General features: G+C 49.9%; 1 protein-coding gene across 1 annotated transcript in view; it reads right to left on the reverse strand.

The window, feature by feature from the left end:
- Positions 1-1,488: 1,488 nt before the first annotated feature.
- LOC142558382 (sulfhydryl oxidase 1-like) overlaps positions 1,489-18,789 on the reverse strand; it is a 136,650-nt gene continuing 119,349 nt past the window's right edge. Inside the window, exon 11 of the mRNA XM_075670528.1 lies at positions 1,489-1,913. Coding sequence (XP_075526643.1) covers positions 1,804-1,913 — 110 coding nt within the window. The 3' untranslated portion in view covers positions 1,489-1,803. The remainder of the gene's footprint in view (positions 1,914-18,789) is intronic.

Consider the following 18,789-nt stretch of genomic DNA (forward strand, 5'->3'; position numbering starts at 1 on the left):
GCTTCGTTATCTCTGATGTGTCATTTGCTCAAATTGGCATACATATGCCAAGCATTCTTTTTCGCAGGATCCCAAGATCTCATATTCATATTCTTTAATGCGATTAGCATTATTTGGGAACTTCGCCCGTTTGCGGCACGTCTGTCGGTCCGTGTCTAACCCCTTTCACGCCAACCTGGGTCACCGAGTAGTCCATGGCCTAATGGACAGAGCATAGGGCTGCTGTGTTGGCTGGCTAACGTCCGTAAAGTGAACGGATAAAGAACGATAGTACGGGGCAGTAGAAAGGAAGGACACGTGGTTTCACCGCGCGCCGCACCTGCGCAGTGGGGGAGTGCACCCGCGCTGGCCGCCGTTGTTGCCGGCTGCCGTCTGCCCTCAATACAACGGGGCGGCAATTCTGGCGGGTATACACGGGAATGTGCGCCGCGGTAGCCGCCGCGGTGTGTAAACGGGATTGTGCATTGCAGAGGTAGACCATTGCAACAGTTGCAACTCCAACAAAAATGGGAAAAGTGAGAAGACCACGCATTGTGCGCACCACCGAGAAACAAGCCGAGTACGAGGAGAGGCGTCGACAGCAGAGACGCGACTATAACCAACGACAACGTGCCCGTGCGAAAGCAGATAACGCGGTCAGTGGCTTTGCCTCCGAAGAACGTCAGCGAGAGCAGGCGCGAGAGTCTCAACTGTCGGCGTTGCGCGCAAGCTACTGATGAAAATCGCTCACTGGAGGCCGCTCGTAAGCTTCAAGCTACGTCGTTCGAGTAGTCTGCGTCCAAGAGGCAGAAGCTTGAGTTGCCACTTCCTTCGAGTTTCACCGGGGCAAGTTCCAAATTCAAAAGAATGTTCCTGGACGCGGAGTTCGGCCATACAGTTGCTTGGTCTGCGATCGACAGCTTCGCTGGCTAATCCGCCACCATATGAATGGTTCGGCCCGAAATTTCTTTTTAAAGGTGAACAGCATCGTATCGACATTGAAGTGTGTGCTTTCTTACTTCCCCAACATTCTATGTAATAATGGGTTACGTTACCCGTTATCTTCACAGATAACAGGACTCTATGAAAGGCAAGGGCAAGGGAAAGGCAAGGGATGGCCGGCAAGTGTGTCATAAACATGGTGACGATCCAGTTTTCAACGTGGTTGATTTCCCACTTCCGTTCGCCACAATGCATAGTATAGTAGGAGAGAGGCATGCTCCGTCCGACATCTCAACCTTCCCTCGCATTAAACTTCCTTCTATTCTATCACTATGGTTGACTATATGTAGTAATCTTTAAATAACTATATTTTTCGAGGTTCTTCCATACCCCCGTCTGCATACGTCCGAAAATAAATATCAGGACCGGGTGGTGACTAGAGAATTCAAAAATTCAAAAATTGCGGAGACCTACCTACCTTTACGACACCCATCCACGAGAAAGTCGCGATCACCGCATTGGCTCGTTGGTCAATACGTAACAAGAGAGAAAAATACACTCGGACGCTGCGAGAAAATATTGCCACCCTGTTTCAATAACAAGAAAATACATCCGAAGGCAGGTATATAAATGCGCAAGAGAGCAAGCATAACATGCATGCGTTAGAGTTTCTGCTTTGCATATACGCGCATGACGTGCTGCGTAAGCTTGATTGACTACTGACACTGCAGCTATTCCACGCCCCTCGCGTGTGAATTGTTGAGTATCAATCGGTGGCTATCTTGCTTAGACGCTGTGTTCAGTGCGCGTATAACGCTTTGTTCGCAGGCTAAAATGAGATAGCAAGGAGAGTTCCTTTGAAGTCAAGGGCAGTGCGCAGCGCTAGAATGCAGAAAAGACCGCTGCCAGCAAGAACAACAGGGAGGACCACCGGGCCCGAATACCACCACTCTGGGCCACCAACCACGCATCTTCCTGCCCGTCCTGGTTTCCTGCGAGAGACAGAAGTACGCGCAGCAGCAATCACCAACCAGCCTGACTGGTTAACTTCATCAGCACCGCGTAACACAGTTTAAATCATTGCATGGTATTTCCTTCCCACAACACCCTTTCTTTCGTAGAATCGCTCATCTACCCTCTTGCCCCCCCTTATATTGCTAGTCCAGGCAAAGAATATTAGAAACCGTCTGGTCTATGTTTCTGATATCATCCCCTTCCTCACTGTGTCTTGATGTGCGACACCCCTTCAGCCAGTGTGCTTTTTTTTATTTCTCCATTTTGTACGGATGCATTAAATTATGGGGTTTTACGTGCCAAAACCACTTTCTGATTATGAGGCACGCCGTAGTGGAGGACTCCGGAAATTTCGACCACCTGGGGTTCTTTAACGTGCACCTAAATCTAAGTACACGGGTGTTTTCGCATTTCGCCCCCCTCGAAATGCGGCCGCCGTGGCCGGGATTCGATCCTGTGACCTCGTGCTAGGCAGCCCAACACCATACATAGCCACTGAGCAAGCACGGCGGGTTTTGTGCAGATACATGCTGCCGTACTTTTATTGAAAAGTGACTCCCCCACCCCCTTTCTTCCTTTAGTCTAATTAATGTGTGCTTGTGTGTGTGTGTGCATAAATACCTGCATTAGAATGTGAACCACATACTTATTCGCCAAGTAATTCCTTCTCTTTCATTTTTGATCCTTAGTGCGGCAACGCCTGCACATGCGAACCACATATGTATTGTAGTAATGCGGCAAACTGTGCTAGTTGGTTGGCGTTCATTCGTAAAGACGGTAACAGTGCTAACAAGAGGGACGTGAAGGAAGGCTGACAAGCGCTGTCCGATAACAAGAGCTATATAACAAAATGAAGCTACTCTACGCATCAGTGCAGCGTACAAATCAAGCATCTGCTTTTTCTCGAAAAAAAAGAAAAAAAGGAAGAAAAAGAAAAAAAATCACCGTTTGGGAAACTTGTTTTAAAAAGACCAAGTAACGAGGACGGCGTATACGGTCCCAGGCACCGGATGTCTTAAACCGTGCTTCTATACTAAATGCATTTCACTACGTCGAAACTCGATGCGATATCTACATTTGGGATAATTGGCATATATTGACATTTGCGGAAGCAGCGAAACTAGACACTGAACTGACCTTTTACTGGAAAGATAAGCATACATGTACCGTATATTTATTTGTTCCTTATCGCATACGCTGAAAATCACCGCAGAAAGAAATGAAACAAGGGAAACGCCGCTTACACAGCCTAGAACCATTGCACTCCCAATATGTAGCACATACCGTAAAAACTGACGAACCTTATCAGTGAATACACTTTTTTTTCTTATTTAAATTGATTGATGTATGGATGATGCCTATTATCATACCTTTGTCCTTTTTATTACATGTGTTGACGGCACGTCCAGCGTCATCGACCCTTATGCTTTGCAATTATGCTTGTCTTGGAATATACTAGCATCAACAAGCTTTCGCGGCACTTTCGTCTTTTTTTTTTCTTTCATGCTCTTACATTATTACAGCTTTAACAGATAAAGGCTCCTCATATAAGTTTCCTATCGTACATGGCGTGGACTGCGCCTGTACTTGACTGCGCAGGATCCCTTCCCTGGGGCACCTCCAACCCCGCTACCAAGAGGTGGGCGAATGCAGCACAACTTGAGCTTGGAAAAAGATGAAATAAGAAAACGCTAATATCGAGCACCATAGGCTCCGCTGTGAAACGAAGAAGATACATTTTGGTCTTAGCGCGCGTGCTTGGCATATCGGCCCGCCCTACAACTCGTCAACTCACCCGACGTTCGTTCTGGTAGCTGTTGTTACTGCCACCGAAAGTCAACACTTACCAGCAGGCGCGCCGTCGTTACGGGCCTTTAGACGTGCATGCAAGCACTCAGGTGCAATCCAAACACACATAAAAGAACGTATGCAGGGCGCCTCGTACAAACAGACACGACGCAACAAAAGTCTCCGAAGTACACGGTACACATCGACCCTGTATACACGCATAGAAAGTGGCGTTGTATACGCATTACGCATCTTGTTTCCGCACTGTAACTTTGTTTCTTCGAGGCGCTGCGTATACGCCCGATGGAAGGAAGCGACGGTGCGGAAGCATCTGCTGTTTCGCCTCACCGTGCGCTTTCATGGCGTTCCTCATGTGATCCCACAGGGCTATCTCCTGTTTTCCATATTATTAGCTAAGTGCGTCTTCACGATACATTCTCGCGTGCCGCGCGAGCGTATTCCACCAGAGAAATCAAATTACCAGCCGCCTAGTGTAAACACGGCCTACTCGCACCAAGCTACAAATTATGCAACCAGAAATTGTCCTTTCCAGCGGTTCGATATCCTCACAAAGGATTTAATTACGGCAAATGCAGTCACTGCCCCTGTGACGTATACACGTAGGTGACAGGGAAAAACATACAGTAGAGTGCTAGTACATCGAATACGTGCCATCTCAGACCTACAGCACCTGCCAAAAATATATGGGGGCGACTCCGCGCCTTCACAATGTATGCCATTCGTCTGTGTGGTGACAGACTGCGCTGCAATGCTCGACTGTATTCCCCTTATGTGCAGGTGTAAACGAGCGGGCAGTGACATAAACATCACATAAAAATCACCGAATATTTTCTTCATCAGAGTCGCGCAAGGCGAACGTTCCTAGCGCTTTGCGGCTGATCACACTGTCACAAGATGTCTACCAGCGCTTCCGTTCCCAGATATGTCTTCCGGTATTCCGGTCGTATACGCATGTTAGTACATACTGCAACACTTCCTATAGAGTGGCCATGAAACCGCGGCAGTGGCATCATGGGAAAACGCAAGCTGTTTTCGCGATTCTCGCAGCTGCGCCTGCAAGAGCGACAAGGTGATGATTAAATGATATAATCGGCTTACATAAGATCGCCTATACATAATTTTGCATATACTAGAATGAATAAGCCAAAAGACGGGATAATCAAGGCATTAACCTAAATAAGCTGTTCAAGCAGGCGATAAATTCCACTAGTCAAGGTTTAGCTCAGCCTAACTATGTACACCGATACGCGGTGCGCAGTGTACCTGGAATCGTGACTAAATTTCGTCCCCTCTGAAAGTGTGCGCAGCGCAAGTACCATGCATAACCTAATGACAATATCGGTTAGCTGCCACACACTCGGTACCTTTTGCAGCCCAACGTATCGCGCGAAAATGGGACACATTCACCGGCACCGAGCACGGAACGTGCCTCCGCAATTTAACCATCCTCAGTCAGGAACAGATTGTTCTCTAGTGCTTTAAGTTTTCAACTGTGACATCCACGTTCCATTTTATTCGATCAAAAACTTTTTTGTTTTAAAGTTCCGGCTCGACCTCTGGCTCTACGACTAAGAGTCAACTATAATTCTGATAGCTGATCCCGATACCCTGACTGACTCATTGTGGAACTGCAGCACACAGGAAAGACGAAGGACAAGGACTAAATTTGTCTTTCGTCTGGGCTGGATTTCAACGACGAATCAATACCAACAACACTTAAGTTCTATCGATCTAAGTGATACCTAGGACTTGTTATTTTTATTTTTTTTTTCATCACACCGGAAACCATGGCTTCTTGCAGAACTTCGAATAATACCAGTGATTATAGCAAATAAGTCGGTTGGACAATAAACGGACCACTAGCACATGTGCGAACAGACTAACAGCTTAGCACACATACAACACCGCTTTATTGCGATATCAATTATATGGACACTTCAGGCGCATTTCTACCGTCGTCATCGGCGTCGCCGTGATGTTCCGTACGAATTCCAAGGGCGATAACAACGTTGCCGCGCGACGTATGCTGTTTGCGTATCCGACAGAATTTCATATCTCTCCCTGTGAAATTCTCTTGTCGGATATTTCTGTATGCCCAAGGCTGTCAGAGCGATTACATAGTTTTCAACTACGTCTTTTGTCATCGCGCGTCTAGTTAGAGCGTCGTTGTCGGCCTCTATGTAATTTTTGTAAGGCCCTAACGGTAAGGGTGTTACCAGTGCGAGAACACCTTTAAGGGTGTAAACATTTTTACAGTCACAGGCCATTTGTGAAGTCTTCTCGCATCACCGAACCTCTGAATCATCTCACGAAATCAAACGTCGAGTTCAAGTGGGAAACGCTGCAAGTCGAAGAGCTTAAACGACGCCTGCAGTCACCACCATCACACGTACAGTACCACAAGGAAACCGCTCCACACACCGACGCAAGTAGCGTAGGCCTCGGCGCCGTGCTAGACCGGATGAAAAATGGACTTGAAAGCCTATGCTAGCCAGTTGCTATCGAGAGTGGAAACTAATAATTCTACGACGGAAAACAGTACCTTGCCATCATTTGGACTACGGCAAAAATTTCGGCCTTACTAATGTCCACGGTAAAAAAATTGTGGAGTTTTACGTGCCAAAACCACTTTCTGATTATGAGGCACGCCGTAGTGGAGGACTCCGGAAATTTCGACCACCTGGGGTTCTTTAACGTGCACCTAAATCTAAGTACACGGGTGTTATCGCATTTCGCCCCCATCGAAATGCGGCCGCCGTGGTGTAATGTCCACGGTAGGCCGTTAGAAGTCGTAAGGGGCCTTCTGAATTAGTTGACAAACTTGAGTATAAAACAGGCTACCTCGCACGGTGGAGCCGGATATCACAGTGATCCACGATTCCGGGCGGAAACATGTTTCACTCTGACGTTGACTGCCTGTCCCACGCCCCTATTGACCCGTCGCCGCAAGATGAACAGGACACCTCTCCGGAATTAATAATAAGCGCTCACGAATTCGCAGAACAGCAGCGAGCAGACCAGGGACTAAGAAGCCTCGTCGAGTACAGTCGGCGTCACCCTAGTGTAGAGCGGTGGAACGGCAGCCGCCGGGGCGCTCTACAGCAGGCCAGCGACGTCTAACGGTAGTGGCTGGGCCCGAGATTAGATGCGTCGGCCACTACGTGCCCAGACACTTCTTATCTTGAACCCAGCAGCTACCGTTAGACGTCGCTGGCTGCCTCCGAAGCAGCCCGGCGGCCGCCGTTCCCGCGCTCTACACAAGGGTGACGCCGACTGTACTAGGAAGGCAAGACCAGCTGCGTTTCTATAGGATGTTGAAACACGGGTTATCCCCGTTTTCCTTGCCAAACAGCGTACTCGTAAAGAACGTTTAACCAATCTGCGCCAACTACCATCTCGTAGGGCCCTCAGCAAAGAGGCCTGAGGTTCTGCACGTCCTCCGTGGCGATTCTACGGCGGGGCACCTCGGATTCTCCCGCATGTGTTGCAAGGATACAGGAGAATACTACTGACAGCGTCCGACCATCAACGTTGTCCATTACGTCAAGAAATTCCAAGACTGTCAACGACACAAGACACCGCCGACAAGGCCTGCGAGACTGCTAAAGCCAATCGAGCCCCCTTCGCACACATCCCAGCATATTGATGTGGACCTTCTGGGCCCCTCCCTTTCCGACGTCAGCATGGTGGCTACCGACTACATCACTTGCTTCTCTGAAACAGGCCCTCCCTAAAGTTAGTGCGGCCGAAATGGCAAAATTATCATCAAGAACATGCTGCCACGGCTTGGCGCTCCAGAAGTAATGCCCGTCAGAGGAACGGCATTTACGGCGGAGCTTGCACAAGCGATCCTGCAGTTGAGCCAGACGAAGCACTCGAACAAAACGCTCGGCATGTGAGCAACGTATGTACGTCGACGATGAGCACAAGGTGTGAGATCCCTTCATTCCGTATACATGCATTACCTTTGCCTATAACACGGTAGTACAAGAAATAATGTAGATGGCGCCGTTCAAGCTGTTTACGGAAGGAATCTAGCGGCGGCGTCATGCTGCCATACGTCGCCGACGAAGGCAATCTCGACGTTGCCGTCCAGCGTGTGGAAGGAGCCCGGCAGCTCTCCCACGTGAGCATCAAGAACTGGCAAAGAATCGACAGTCGACAGTACAACCTACGACGACGCTACGTGGAATACCAGACTGGCGACAGTGTTTGGGTTTTGACATCAATACCCTGACGCGGACTTGGTGAAACGATATTGCGACGTTATTTCGGGCTGTGCAAGACACTCGCGATCTATGACGTCTTCGTGCACTGGTCTATGAAGTCGTGTCCGACAGTGTTACGCAGTCAAAGCAGCGTCGCGCACGTCCTAAAGCGCAAGATATAGTCCGGCGTAACGCGCGCGCGCGGCCACGCGCGGCGCGGTTAAGCGACGTCGGTGAGAAGCGCGCAGTCTACAGTCCGGCGTCACGGCGTAGCCGGCGTGCCCGGGCGCGCTTGGCGAGCACAACGCCGCCGGCGCGGACATAGAGCTTGTTCTATTTCACGCGGCTGCCGCTAGACCAGAATGCACTGCGCGCTGCAGCGGCAGCGAGCAGAAGGCAGAATGGCGGCCTGCGGTGCGCGTATTGACAGTGCGGCTGTGGTTTTTTCAACATCCGTGTGGGATGACAGCGCGAGTGAGGACGCCTGCTTGAAGCGATTTGCAACCTTCCATGTGTATACGATGTGAAACGCATGGACTACCGCGACACAGAGCGGAAGAACAACGCGTGGGAAGCTATACGAAAGCAGTGTGGTCTCGCCACAGGTAAGCTGCATTTCGCAGCTCCTGTACTAGTTGGTGGTAGTCGCCGAGTTGAGGGCGCTTGTCGAATAGCTTTCCCATGTACATACATGGTCCGCTTCCGTTTTTGACGTAGCCGAAGTACTAGCAATATGAGTGCGATGTTCTGGCTGTCAGGCACGGCGGCCGCATTTCAATGGGGGCGAAATGCGAAAAAGACCCGTGTGCTTAGATTTAGGTACACGTTAAAGAAACCGAGGTGGTCGAAATTTCCGGAGTCCTCCACTACGGTGTGCCTCATAATCAGAAAGCGGTGTTCGCACGTAAAACCCTATGTGTCTTTTTTTTTCTGGCTGTCAGGACAAGTTAACGCCATTCCACAAAAGTTTTTGTTTTAGGCGCACAAACAGCGCGCGGAACGAGAAGCGCGCGCGCTACCCGAACGACGAGGGTATATGCAAGACGCGCATGCGCCATGCAAACAGCTGTTCGCCGCGGCGGTGAAGTTGCGCTCCCAGACGCACAGATGGCGCCAGCCTCGAGTTGCGCGCGCACGCCGAACTCTAGAGGAAGCAAATTTCTTGCACCTCTGGCGTCGCTAGCGCAGCGTATCCGACTTCGCCTGCCGCGGCCCGGCGCGCCGAGAACGCCGGACTATATCTTGGCCTTAAGTCGTCCACCTAACTGTGTACCTTTGCTATTTCTTGCTGGAATCATTATTTTATTTTTACGCTTGTTATTTCTCGCTTTCCTGTTACGTTTGCAGCATCTTTTAATATTTAAGAGGTAGGTGGAGGGAATTGTCACGCGTGCAGTGATGAGCAAAAGTCGCAGGGTTTCACACAATCACTGGAGGGAACTCTAGCGCTTGCGTCTGCGAGAGTTGCACTTGAGGCGGTTCAGTTAGCATGGGAATTATGGGTAGTACATGGCTTTGCCTAAACTCCGTCCTTCTGGCTTAAAACGGCTTGTTGACTTCGTAAATGCGTCACTTTCAACAAAGTATTGTGTAAGACACAATGAAGAAAACAATATTAGAACTGTCCGACAGAAACTAGGATTCGAACACAGAATCCCTAGCACAGAAATCACAGTAACCACTCAAATTAGCAGCGATTATGCATGCTTGCAACGTGTTATTATTACCCTCTACATTTAAAAAAGTACAAATTGCTTCCAGAGGCCCAGATAAAGCGTAATAATCGAAGCCGCAGGAACGCCTGAAGCCCTAGGCACAAAGATCATGCAGACAAATCCATGTACTATCCATCATTCCCACGGTAGCTAAACGATCGCAGCGCTAGAGTTTCCTCTAGTAATTATTGTCGGAAACTCTATGCTAAAACTAAGGGACCCGTGCGAGCGCGTGCCGTAGGTGCTGAAGAGCATGGCAGCACCCCCTGGCGCTGTGCCGCTCAAGCTCGCGTGAAGTCAATTCCAACGCAGAGCGCATGCGAGCATGACTGCGCGCTCTGCGCGCCATCGCTTCGCGAATTGTATGTGAGCCGCCGACATGGAGTATTGATAGCTCGCGCGTCGGACAGAGCGAACAGTCATTCCAACGCGCATGCGCACTGCACCGAAACTGATGTTACGCGAGCTTGCGCGGCGCGCGCCATTCCCTTCCTTTTGTGCAGCGCGGTTGAGGTTTCCTCTACTGAGAGACCCAGTTACTGCGCTGCACTTTACCCCAATTTTTCCTCTACGCTTGCAGAGGTCCGTTATTCTTTCGCACGAGTGCAAATTTTTTTTTACTTCTTGCCGGTGACCGTTCTTAAGAGGACAATCACTGCTATCAAGTTACCGCTCAGCGCAAGGCTCGCCTGCGGAATCCGAAATTTCTTTAATGTTTTCGCCAATTCTACGATCTTTTATAAAGCAGACGTGAGCGTAGCGAACGTTGCCTTATTGCGCAAACATTCTGGGGCTACTTCGCTCGGAAATCTGTTCGTCTGTCTGTAACGCGTGACACGATGCGCTCCTTAGGAATACATGGGGGCCTTATGACTACGTATGACTACTGAGATTTGTGATTATGACTATATGTAGTGAGTACTGCAGAGGTATTAAGAGTAATTAAGGTTAATAAAACATAAGATTAATTACGATGAAACTACTTAACCGTAATGACGATTAATTGAGGGTGATTAAGTAGTGATGCCAATAAAATTTAGGTTAACTTAATTACACTGATCGAGTAATTAGGGTTGCATTATTAACATATTCAAGGTTATTTACGGGTGCTAAGGTCAATTAGGGTAAATTACGATTCAGATTAAATTAAGGTTAAGATGAATTATGCCTAATTAAAATTGATGACGATTACATTTTAAGCCCAATCAAGATTAATAAGGAGAAATATACCAGACGTATGGGTACAAGATGACTGGACTCGGGAGTTCCTGCAGTATACTTTTTTCTCCTGCGTCTCTGTAACTTGAAATCGACGACTGCAGTCCTAACTTGGCATTGAGAACTTTACGGTGCAGTTAGAAATTCCAGTTCATGGGCCTGAACTACGAATAAGTTAATTTTACTCGGCAAGCCTGCGATCCGTGAAGTTTTACTTGCGTATATACAGCGGACGAACTTGACCCGCGAGTTTTGATTTCGACGACCTACGATTGCGCTTGCCACTATGACGATTCGAGTGTACTGTGACTTGCATTTCGCGGCACAAGCCCGCCTAATTAAGAGATTTTCGAATCAATGGTATTGTGGCAGCATTTCTTGTTCACCATCTGTAAAACGTGACAACAGCGTGCGAGTCGGGGACTGACAAATTTGAAATTCTCAAGGGTAGCACGGCGGTAACGTATTCAAAAGTGTTGAATGTTGCGCCAGTTGGTATTTCGACAAGAGAACCATCTTGAAATTGCGCGCAACGGGACGCTCGTGACCGCTCGTGTAAAGTTAGAGGCATTCTTTATCAGAAAAGTCGGTCATTATTGTGTAAGCGAAACTTCGATTGCACTGTACGATGCTGAAATGAAATTCCATTCGCGCCTGATTTAATCACGTCCTCTTTGACAGATTCCATTTTTCCTTGTAATGGTGCGTCTGCGCAGCTTGTAGATTTATATACCTGTGGGTGGGGCTTCAATGAAATCAATTGTTAGTTTGCGCCTGTCTTGGTCTTCTTTTCTGTTCTGTGGTCCCGCTGCCCGCTATTTCACGATGGTTCTCATGTTCAAAAGCATCACGACGAAATCATTTTAAACAGAAGTTACACAGAACTTACTGGCCTTGAGCTTCTTTCTTTAAACAAAGCGTTTCCTGAAGTGTTTCCACATGGCCTTCAGTAGAAGCCAGTGAATAACGGCGTGCTACAACACCGGCATTTATAAGGAGCATTGCATGCGACGCTGACTTTATTTACACGTGGTAATTCTCATTATTATTACTACTGTTCACATGGAATGTGTCCTTAACGTATGAGTTAAAAAAAATAAATGGGCCAATTTCAGGCTGAAAAAAAAAAAAATCACCTCCCACCCGATTTCGATTACTTTCTTTTTCTACGAAAACAAATGACGTGGCGGATGTAATCGGCGCAATAAACTTAGAGCAGTATTCTTTTTTTCAGGACGCCCTGCGACATTTTTTTAACACGGACAATAAACTTTGTACGTCACTTGACAATCCTAAAAAAAAAAAAATTCTGGCGTCATACGCACCAAAACCACGATACGAGGTGCGCTATAGTGGGGGACTCCGGATTAATTTTGACCACTTGAGCTTCGTTAACGTTCACCAAAAGCACGGTGCACAGGTAGACAATACTGTCTTGAAAGTCTGTGCCTATTATTACTCCAGTACTTGTACAATGGTGTCTACAGCTTCATAATACATCACCTTCTTTTCAACATCCTGAAACACTTCCGCATTTGTATGTATGTGTGTGTGTGCGTATTCCTACGCACATTTAAATACCATGGATATTGGTCGAATATCTTAAGGCGCCAGAATTATGAAGTACGTCCGACAGTGCAAAAGCGGAAATCTCACATAATTCATGGAGCAGTGATGTGATCTTGTGACGGAAAACGATACCACTGCGTGTAGGGCGGCCTGATTCCGCGCCATACTACCTCGAAGTAATGTTCACACAAAAGCTGGGCGCGATGCCATGCAGAAAACGGTGGCACTGTGTCGTGTAGTTATTTGTTTGACCTATTGATTCAGTAGACGGTTTCAAGTTTAGATAAACAATAAATCCTACAAACTAAATGTCTGCGAGTCTGTTTTACTCTGTGTCGTAGCAAGAGGGACGTACTATAATGAAGAAGAACAAAAGAAAAAAAGCCAGCCAGATCATCTGTTCCATGTCTGCAGTGCAACCAGTGGGCCAGCCGGATCGCCAGTGCTTAGCACGAGTGTGAGCCGTTCGGGCAACCAGCTGTTTCTGCTCTGCGTCACCTGCCTTTCGGTTACGAACAGACGCTACCATCAGAACTGTTCTATACACCCCATTACAATTGGTGGAGGTGCGGGGTGTTCAAGAACATCTACACCCTGGAACTCCGGTCTCGGACTCTGCCTCCCGTCATGCCCGACTCTCCCCAGCCGACGTCGCCGCCACACTCCGTTACCTGCTCTGGCGCTGTCCCGCAGCGCCATCCAGCGGTTTTCAGCGGTACGGATGAACAGGACGTCAATGACTGGTTGTCTACCTACGAACGAGTGAGCTTGCACAATCGACGGGACGATATCACCAAGTTAAATGCCGTCATCTTGTACCTTGCAGGAATGGCTCACCTTTGGTTTAAAAATCACGAAGCCGACTTTCAGTCCTGGTCCGCGCTCAAGACCAGTTTCGCTGCAGTTTTCGGACGCCCCGCCGTCCACAAGTTGCGTGCCGAGCAGCGGTTACGAGAGCGAGCGCAACAACCCGGTGAAACATTCACCTGTTATATCGAAGAGGTGCTCGACCTATGCAAACGTGTGGATGCTTCTATGCCCGAAAATGACAAATTGAAGCACATTTTGAAGGGCATCGCCAATGACATTTTCCAAATGTTGATCGCCAAGAGTCCGCGCACCGTAGCAGAGCTCATAAACTTGTGCCAAAGCTACGAGTTGGAGGCAGCGCGAGTTGACCAGGCGCCCCTCAGTGGCTGACGAGGCCCTCTCTTCCATCACAGTCTTCTCTGATCGCTCCCCGTTGCTCACACAAATCCAAGCTTTCGTGCGGAACGAAGTTGCACGTCAGCAGCCGCTGCCGCAAGAGCCTCCTACACAGCTCGCCCCTACGCTCCGGCGGGTTATTGAAGACCAAGTTGCTGAGGCTCTACCAATGCAGCATCAGCAGTACCCTGTCGCCGCGCCACTTACTTACGCATCCGTCGCCGCGCAGCCTCCTCGTCAACCACTCGTTGCGCTACATCCTCGGCCGCTACCACCCGTTGATCATCCCGTTCATCAACCTGCTCCTGCCTTTGCTAATCCTTGGCGCACGCAAAACAGGCCCATATGTTATGCCTGCGGTATTCGCGGCCATGTTGCACGACTCTGCCGCCGCCGCATGCTGCACTCTGATGGGTTTGTGCGGTCGTCTCCCTACGCCGACGTACAACCTTTCCACGACACTTATTTTAGTCGGCAGTCGAACAGGCCACCAGACGAGCGCCCGGCCCTTACACGTCGTTCGCCTTCCCCGCGTCGGCGCTCGTTGTCCCCCATGCGTCGGCGCCCTTCACCCACGCAAGAGGAAAACTAAGCGGCGCAGTTCAGGAGGCAGAAACTGCGTCGCCATCGATCTGTACAAATCCTCCAATGTCGCCTTCGAACGTTGTCGACCTTACTGTTGACGGCGTCCCTACCGTTGTGCTAATTGATACTGGAGCAGCCGTGTCTGTTCTAAACGAACGCCTCTCTAGCGCTTTACGAAAAGTTGCGACGCCAATTTCTCGGTTTTCTCTTCGCACAGCAAGCGCCCAGCCAGTTCAGCCTTCAGCAGCGTGCACAGCTAGAGTTGTTATTCAGGGCGTTCTCTATATTGTGAAGTTTGTGGTTCTGCAGTCCTGCTCTGACGACGTGATACTGAGGTGGGACTTTCTTTCGCGAAATAACGCCGTCATTAATTGTGCACGTGCTGAAGTCGAATTATCGCCTCTGTGTGACGTGCCCCTCGTCGGCGCCGCTTCTCTTCCCGCTAAGCTAGTCCTTCGGGAAGACATCGCCATACCGCCGTACTCGTCTGCCGTTGTTCCCGTCTTCTGTGGCGCTAGCTCTGAAGGCGCTGTCCTCTTCACTCCCTCGGAACTCTTCATAACCCGCAAAGACGTTCCCCCTCCCTTTCACCACGTTTGACATTTCATCCGGTTCCAGCTCCATCGTTGTCTGCAATCCGCTTCCTACAACCCTGAAGGCTCTTTGCGGCGAAGCACTTGGCCATGTTCAGCCTCTTGCTGACATGTTTATAACCGACGTGCTGGATGCTTCGTATGCAGAGCTCAGTGACTTCTGCGCACTTTCCACTTCTGCTCCGCCATCACCTGACTTATTCACACCTTTCATGGCCGATGAACGTACTTCCGAGCAGCACTCCCAGCTTCTTCACCTGCTTGCCCAGTTCCGTTCTTCTTTTGATGTCACTCAGCCTACTCTGGGTCGCACGTCAACCGTCAGCCACCACATCGACACCGACTCCAACGCGTCATTGCGGCAGCGCCCGTAACGCGTCTCCGCCAAGGAGTGTCAGGTGATCAGTGAGCACGTGGACGACATGCTTCAGCGCGGCGTCATTCGACCTTCCAATAGCCCGTGGGCAACACCGGTGGTTCTCGTCACAAAAAAAGATGGTTCCATTCGGTTCTGAGTCGATTATCGCCGTCTTAATAAGATAACGCGAAAAGACGTCTACCCTCTACCGCGCATTGACGACGCTCTGGACAGCTTGCAAGGTGCTGAATTCTTCTCTTCGTTGGATTTACGCTCGGGCTACTGGCAGGTCCCGATGTCAGCAGTTGATCGCCCTAAAACTGCATTCATTACTCCAGATGGTTTATACGAATTTAATGTGATGCCATTTGGCCTATGCAATGCACGTATACGTTTGAACGAATGATGGACAATAACTTGCGCGGCCTGAAATGGAGCACGTGTTTATGCTACCTCGACGACATAGTTGTGTTCGCCCCTGATTTCAGCACGCATCTTCTTCACCTTAGGCAAGTGTTGACGTCCTTGACCAAGGCAGGCCTGCAACTGAACCTGAAAAAGTGCCAGTTCGCCGCGCGCAAGCTCATGATTCTAGGTCACATCGTATCACAACGCGGCATTTGCCCCGACCCATCAAAACTTCGCGCTGTGGCAGAGTTTCCTAAACCTAAAACACTCAAACAACTCCGCGCCTTCGTCGGCCTCTGTTCTTACTTCAGACGCTTTGTTCGCAATTTTGCCTCGGTTATATCACCTCTGACACAACTCTTAAGTGGCGCCAACGACCTATCCCTTTGGTCTCCTGCATGCGACACCGCGTTCGTGACCTTGCACCGTCTCCTGACGTCTTCGCCTATATTGCGACACTACGACCCCACCGCCCGAACTGAAGCGCATACCGATGCCAGTGGTATTGGCCTTGGCGCTGTCCTTGCGCAGCGGAAGCTAGGCGACTCCGAGTACGTCGTTGCTTACGCCAGTCGTGCGCTGACCAAAGCGGAACGCAATTACAGCGCCACAGAAAAAGAATGCCTGGCCATCGTTTGGGCACTCGGGCAGTTTCGCCCTTGTTTATACGGCAGGCCTTTCAAAGTGGTTACTGGCCATCACGCCCTTTGTTGGTTATCCTCTTTAAAAAGACCCGCCTGGACGCCTTGCCCGCTGGGCTCTGCGCATTCAAAAATACGACATACACATCATCTACCGCTCAGGTCGCAAGCACACTGACGCTGACGCTCTGTCCCGCTCTCCACTGCCAGCCGACGTGGCCTCCCGCTCCACCACTGAGGCGGTATCCTCGGTCAACATCGACACATTCGCATCAGAACAGCACAAGGATCCTTGGGTGGTCTCTCTTTTGGATCTCCTTTCTGGCTCGCCTGCATCTCCCATCTCCCGTTCCCTGCGTCGCCAGGCTGCCCATTTTGCGGTCCGTGATAACCTCTTGTATCGACGCAACTACCAACCCGCTGGTCGCAAGTGGCTCCTGGTTATCCTTAGGACTTTGCGTTCCGACATGTGCGCGTCTTTCCATACTGACCCACAATGTGCACATGCAGGCGTTTTGAAGACGTATGAGCGCCTGCGGCAACGTTACTACTGGCGAGGAATGTTTACTTTTGTCCAAAAGTTTGTCCACTCGTGCCCGCAATGCCAAAGCCGCAAATCTCCGCCTCATCCGGCCCACGGTTTATTACAGCCGCTTCCGTGCCCTGCTCGTGCCTTCGACCCTGTGGGAATTGACCTGTACGGGGCCCTACCGCTAACACCCGCTGGAAAACGATGGATTATTGTCGCAATTGATCACCTTACACTCTATGCTAAAATCGCTGCTCTGCCTGCAGCGACCGCCAGTGACGTTGCATCCTTTCTGCTCCATCGTTTCATTCTTCGTCATGGCCCACCTCGGGAGCTGCTGAGTGATAGAGGCCGCGTGTTTTTGTCGCAGGTGGTTGAAGCTCTGCTTGCTCAATGCCGCATAGTTCACCGGACCACCACGGCGTACCATTCTCAAGCTAACGGGCTTATGGAGCGTTTCAATCGCACCCTTGGCGATATGCTCACCGTGTACGTTTCATCGGAGCATACAAACTGGGACATCATCCCATTTGTCACGTACGCATATAATACGGCTACACAAAGTACTACATGATTTTCTCCATACTTTCTTCTCTACGGTCGCGGTCCTTCCCATACCATCGATACCGTTTTGCCTTATACACCAGACACGTCAGAGTATGCTCCCGTTTCAGCCGCCGCCCGATACGCCGAGGAATGCCGTCAATTAGCCCTAAAGTTCACCTCCACTGACCAACAACGACAAAAAGCTAATCATAATGGCGACGCTACGAATCCGAACTTCGCTCCCGGCACACTTGTCTTGTTGTCCGTGCCTTCTACCACGCCTGGACTTTCAACAAAACTTCTCTCGCAGTATCATGGACCATACCTCATCGTCGAACGCACCTCTGCGGTCAACTATGTCATAGAGCCGCTTATATCGACATCCGACAAGCGCCGCCGTGGACGGGATGTTGTTTACGCTCGCCGCCTGAAACAATTCTATGACCCGCTCGTCTACACGTCGTAAGTCGCCAGGATGGCTCCGCTTTTGCACCGGGGGTAATTGTAATGAAGAAGAAGAGCACAAGAACAAGGCCAGCCAGATCGTCTGTTCCATGCCTGCAGTGCAACCAGTGGGCCAGCCGGATCGCCAGTGCTTCTTAGCACGAGTGTGAGCCGTTCGGGCAACCAGCTGTTCCTGCTCTGCGTCACCTGCCTTCTCGGTCACGAACAGACGCTACCATCTGAACTGTTCAATACACCCCATTAAAGTACTTCCGTTTCGTCTGCTTGTTTCCACGTCGTGCAGTCGAGCGCGCATCTGCCATTTTCTACCCGGTTCCAATGCGTGATCGTGCTCTTTGATCCGCTTGTGTCTGCCTCAGTGTTCATGACTGTGGCACTGAGTTATACCGCTAATCAGGCGTTCTCACGCAGAGCGAGTAAAATCGTGCGCTGCGCGAACGCAACAGAGCTCGCGCGCGAGACTGTCACCGGAAGCCCGCCACTCAGCAAAAACGCGAGAAAGGGGGAGAGAGAGAAAAAAAAAAGAAGGCGTCTCCCTGACGTATTCGCCACGCGATCCTCCGGCTCCGGCATGGGATAACGCAGGGAAGGAATTTTGCCTGCGGAGGCTAGACGGGGGCAATTGGAGAGAGTGGTATGTTGGCAGTGACGTCCGCCTGGTGAAATCATATAGGTATGCGGCCGTTCAAATATTTCTATCTCTGCAATAAATGAACAAATATGAAAATTACTTGCGGTAAAACACACCTTAGAGGGCACGAAACAACTTCCAGCGTATAACCAAAATTTGCTATATGGCCTGATGAGGGGCCCTTTAAAGGCGAACGGAAACAAAATTTTGGAAGAGCCTCCGCTCAAAATTTGGGGCTTGAAATACGAGCGGAAGCGTCACGAAAAGCTCGCACAAACAGCTGTTTCAAATACCGAAACTGGCAACAACAATAACAGAGAGAGAGAGAGAGAGAGAGAGAGAGAGAGAGAGAGAAGGGGGGGAACGCCGCCGT

This window comes from Dermacentor variabilis, chromosome 1 (assembly GCF_050947875.1).
Source record: "Dermacentor variabilis isolate Ectoservices chromosome 1, ASM5094787v1, whole genome shotgun sequence".
Lineage (NCBI taxonomy): Eukaryota > Metazoa > Arthropoda > Arachnida > Ixodida > Ixodidae > Dermacentor > Dermacentor variabilis.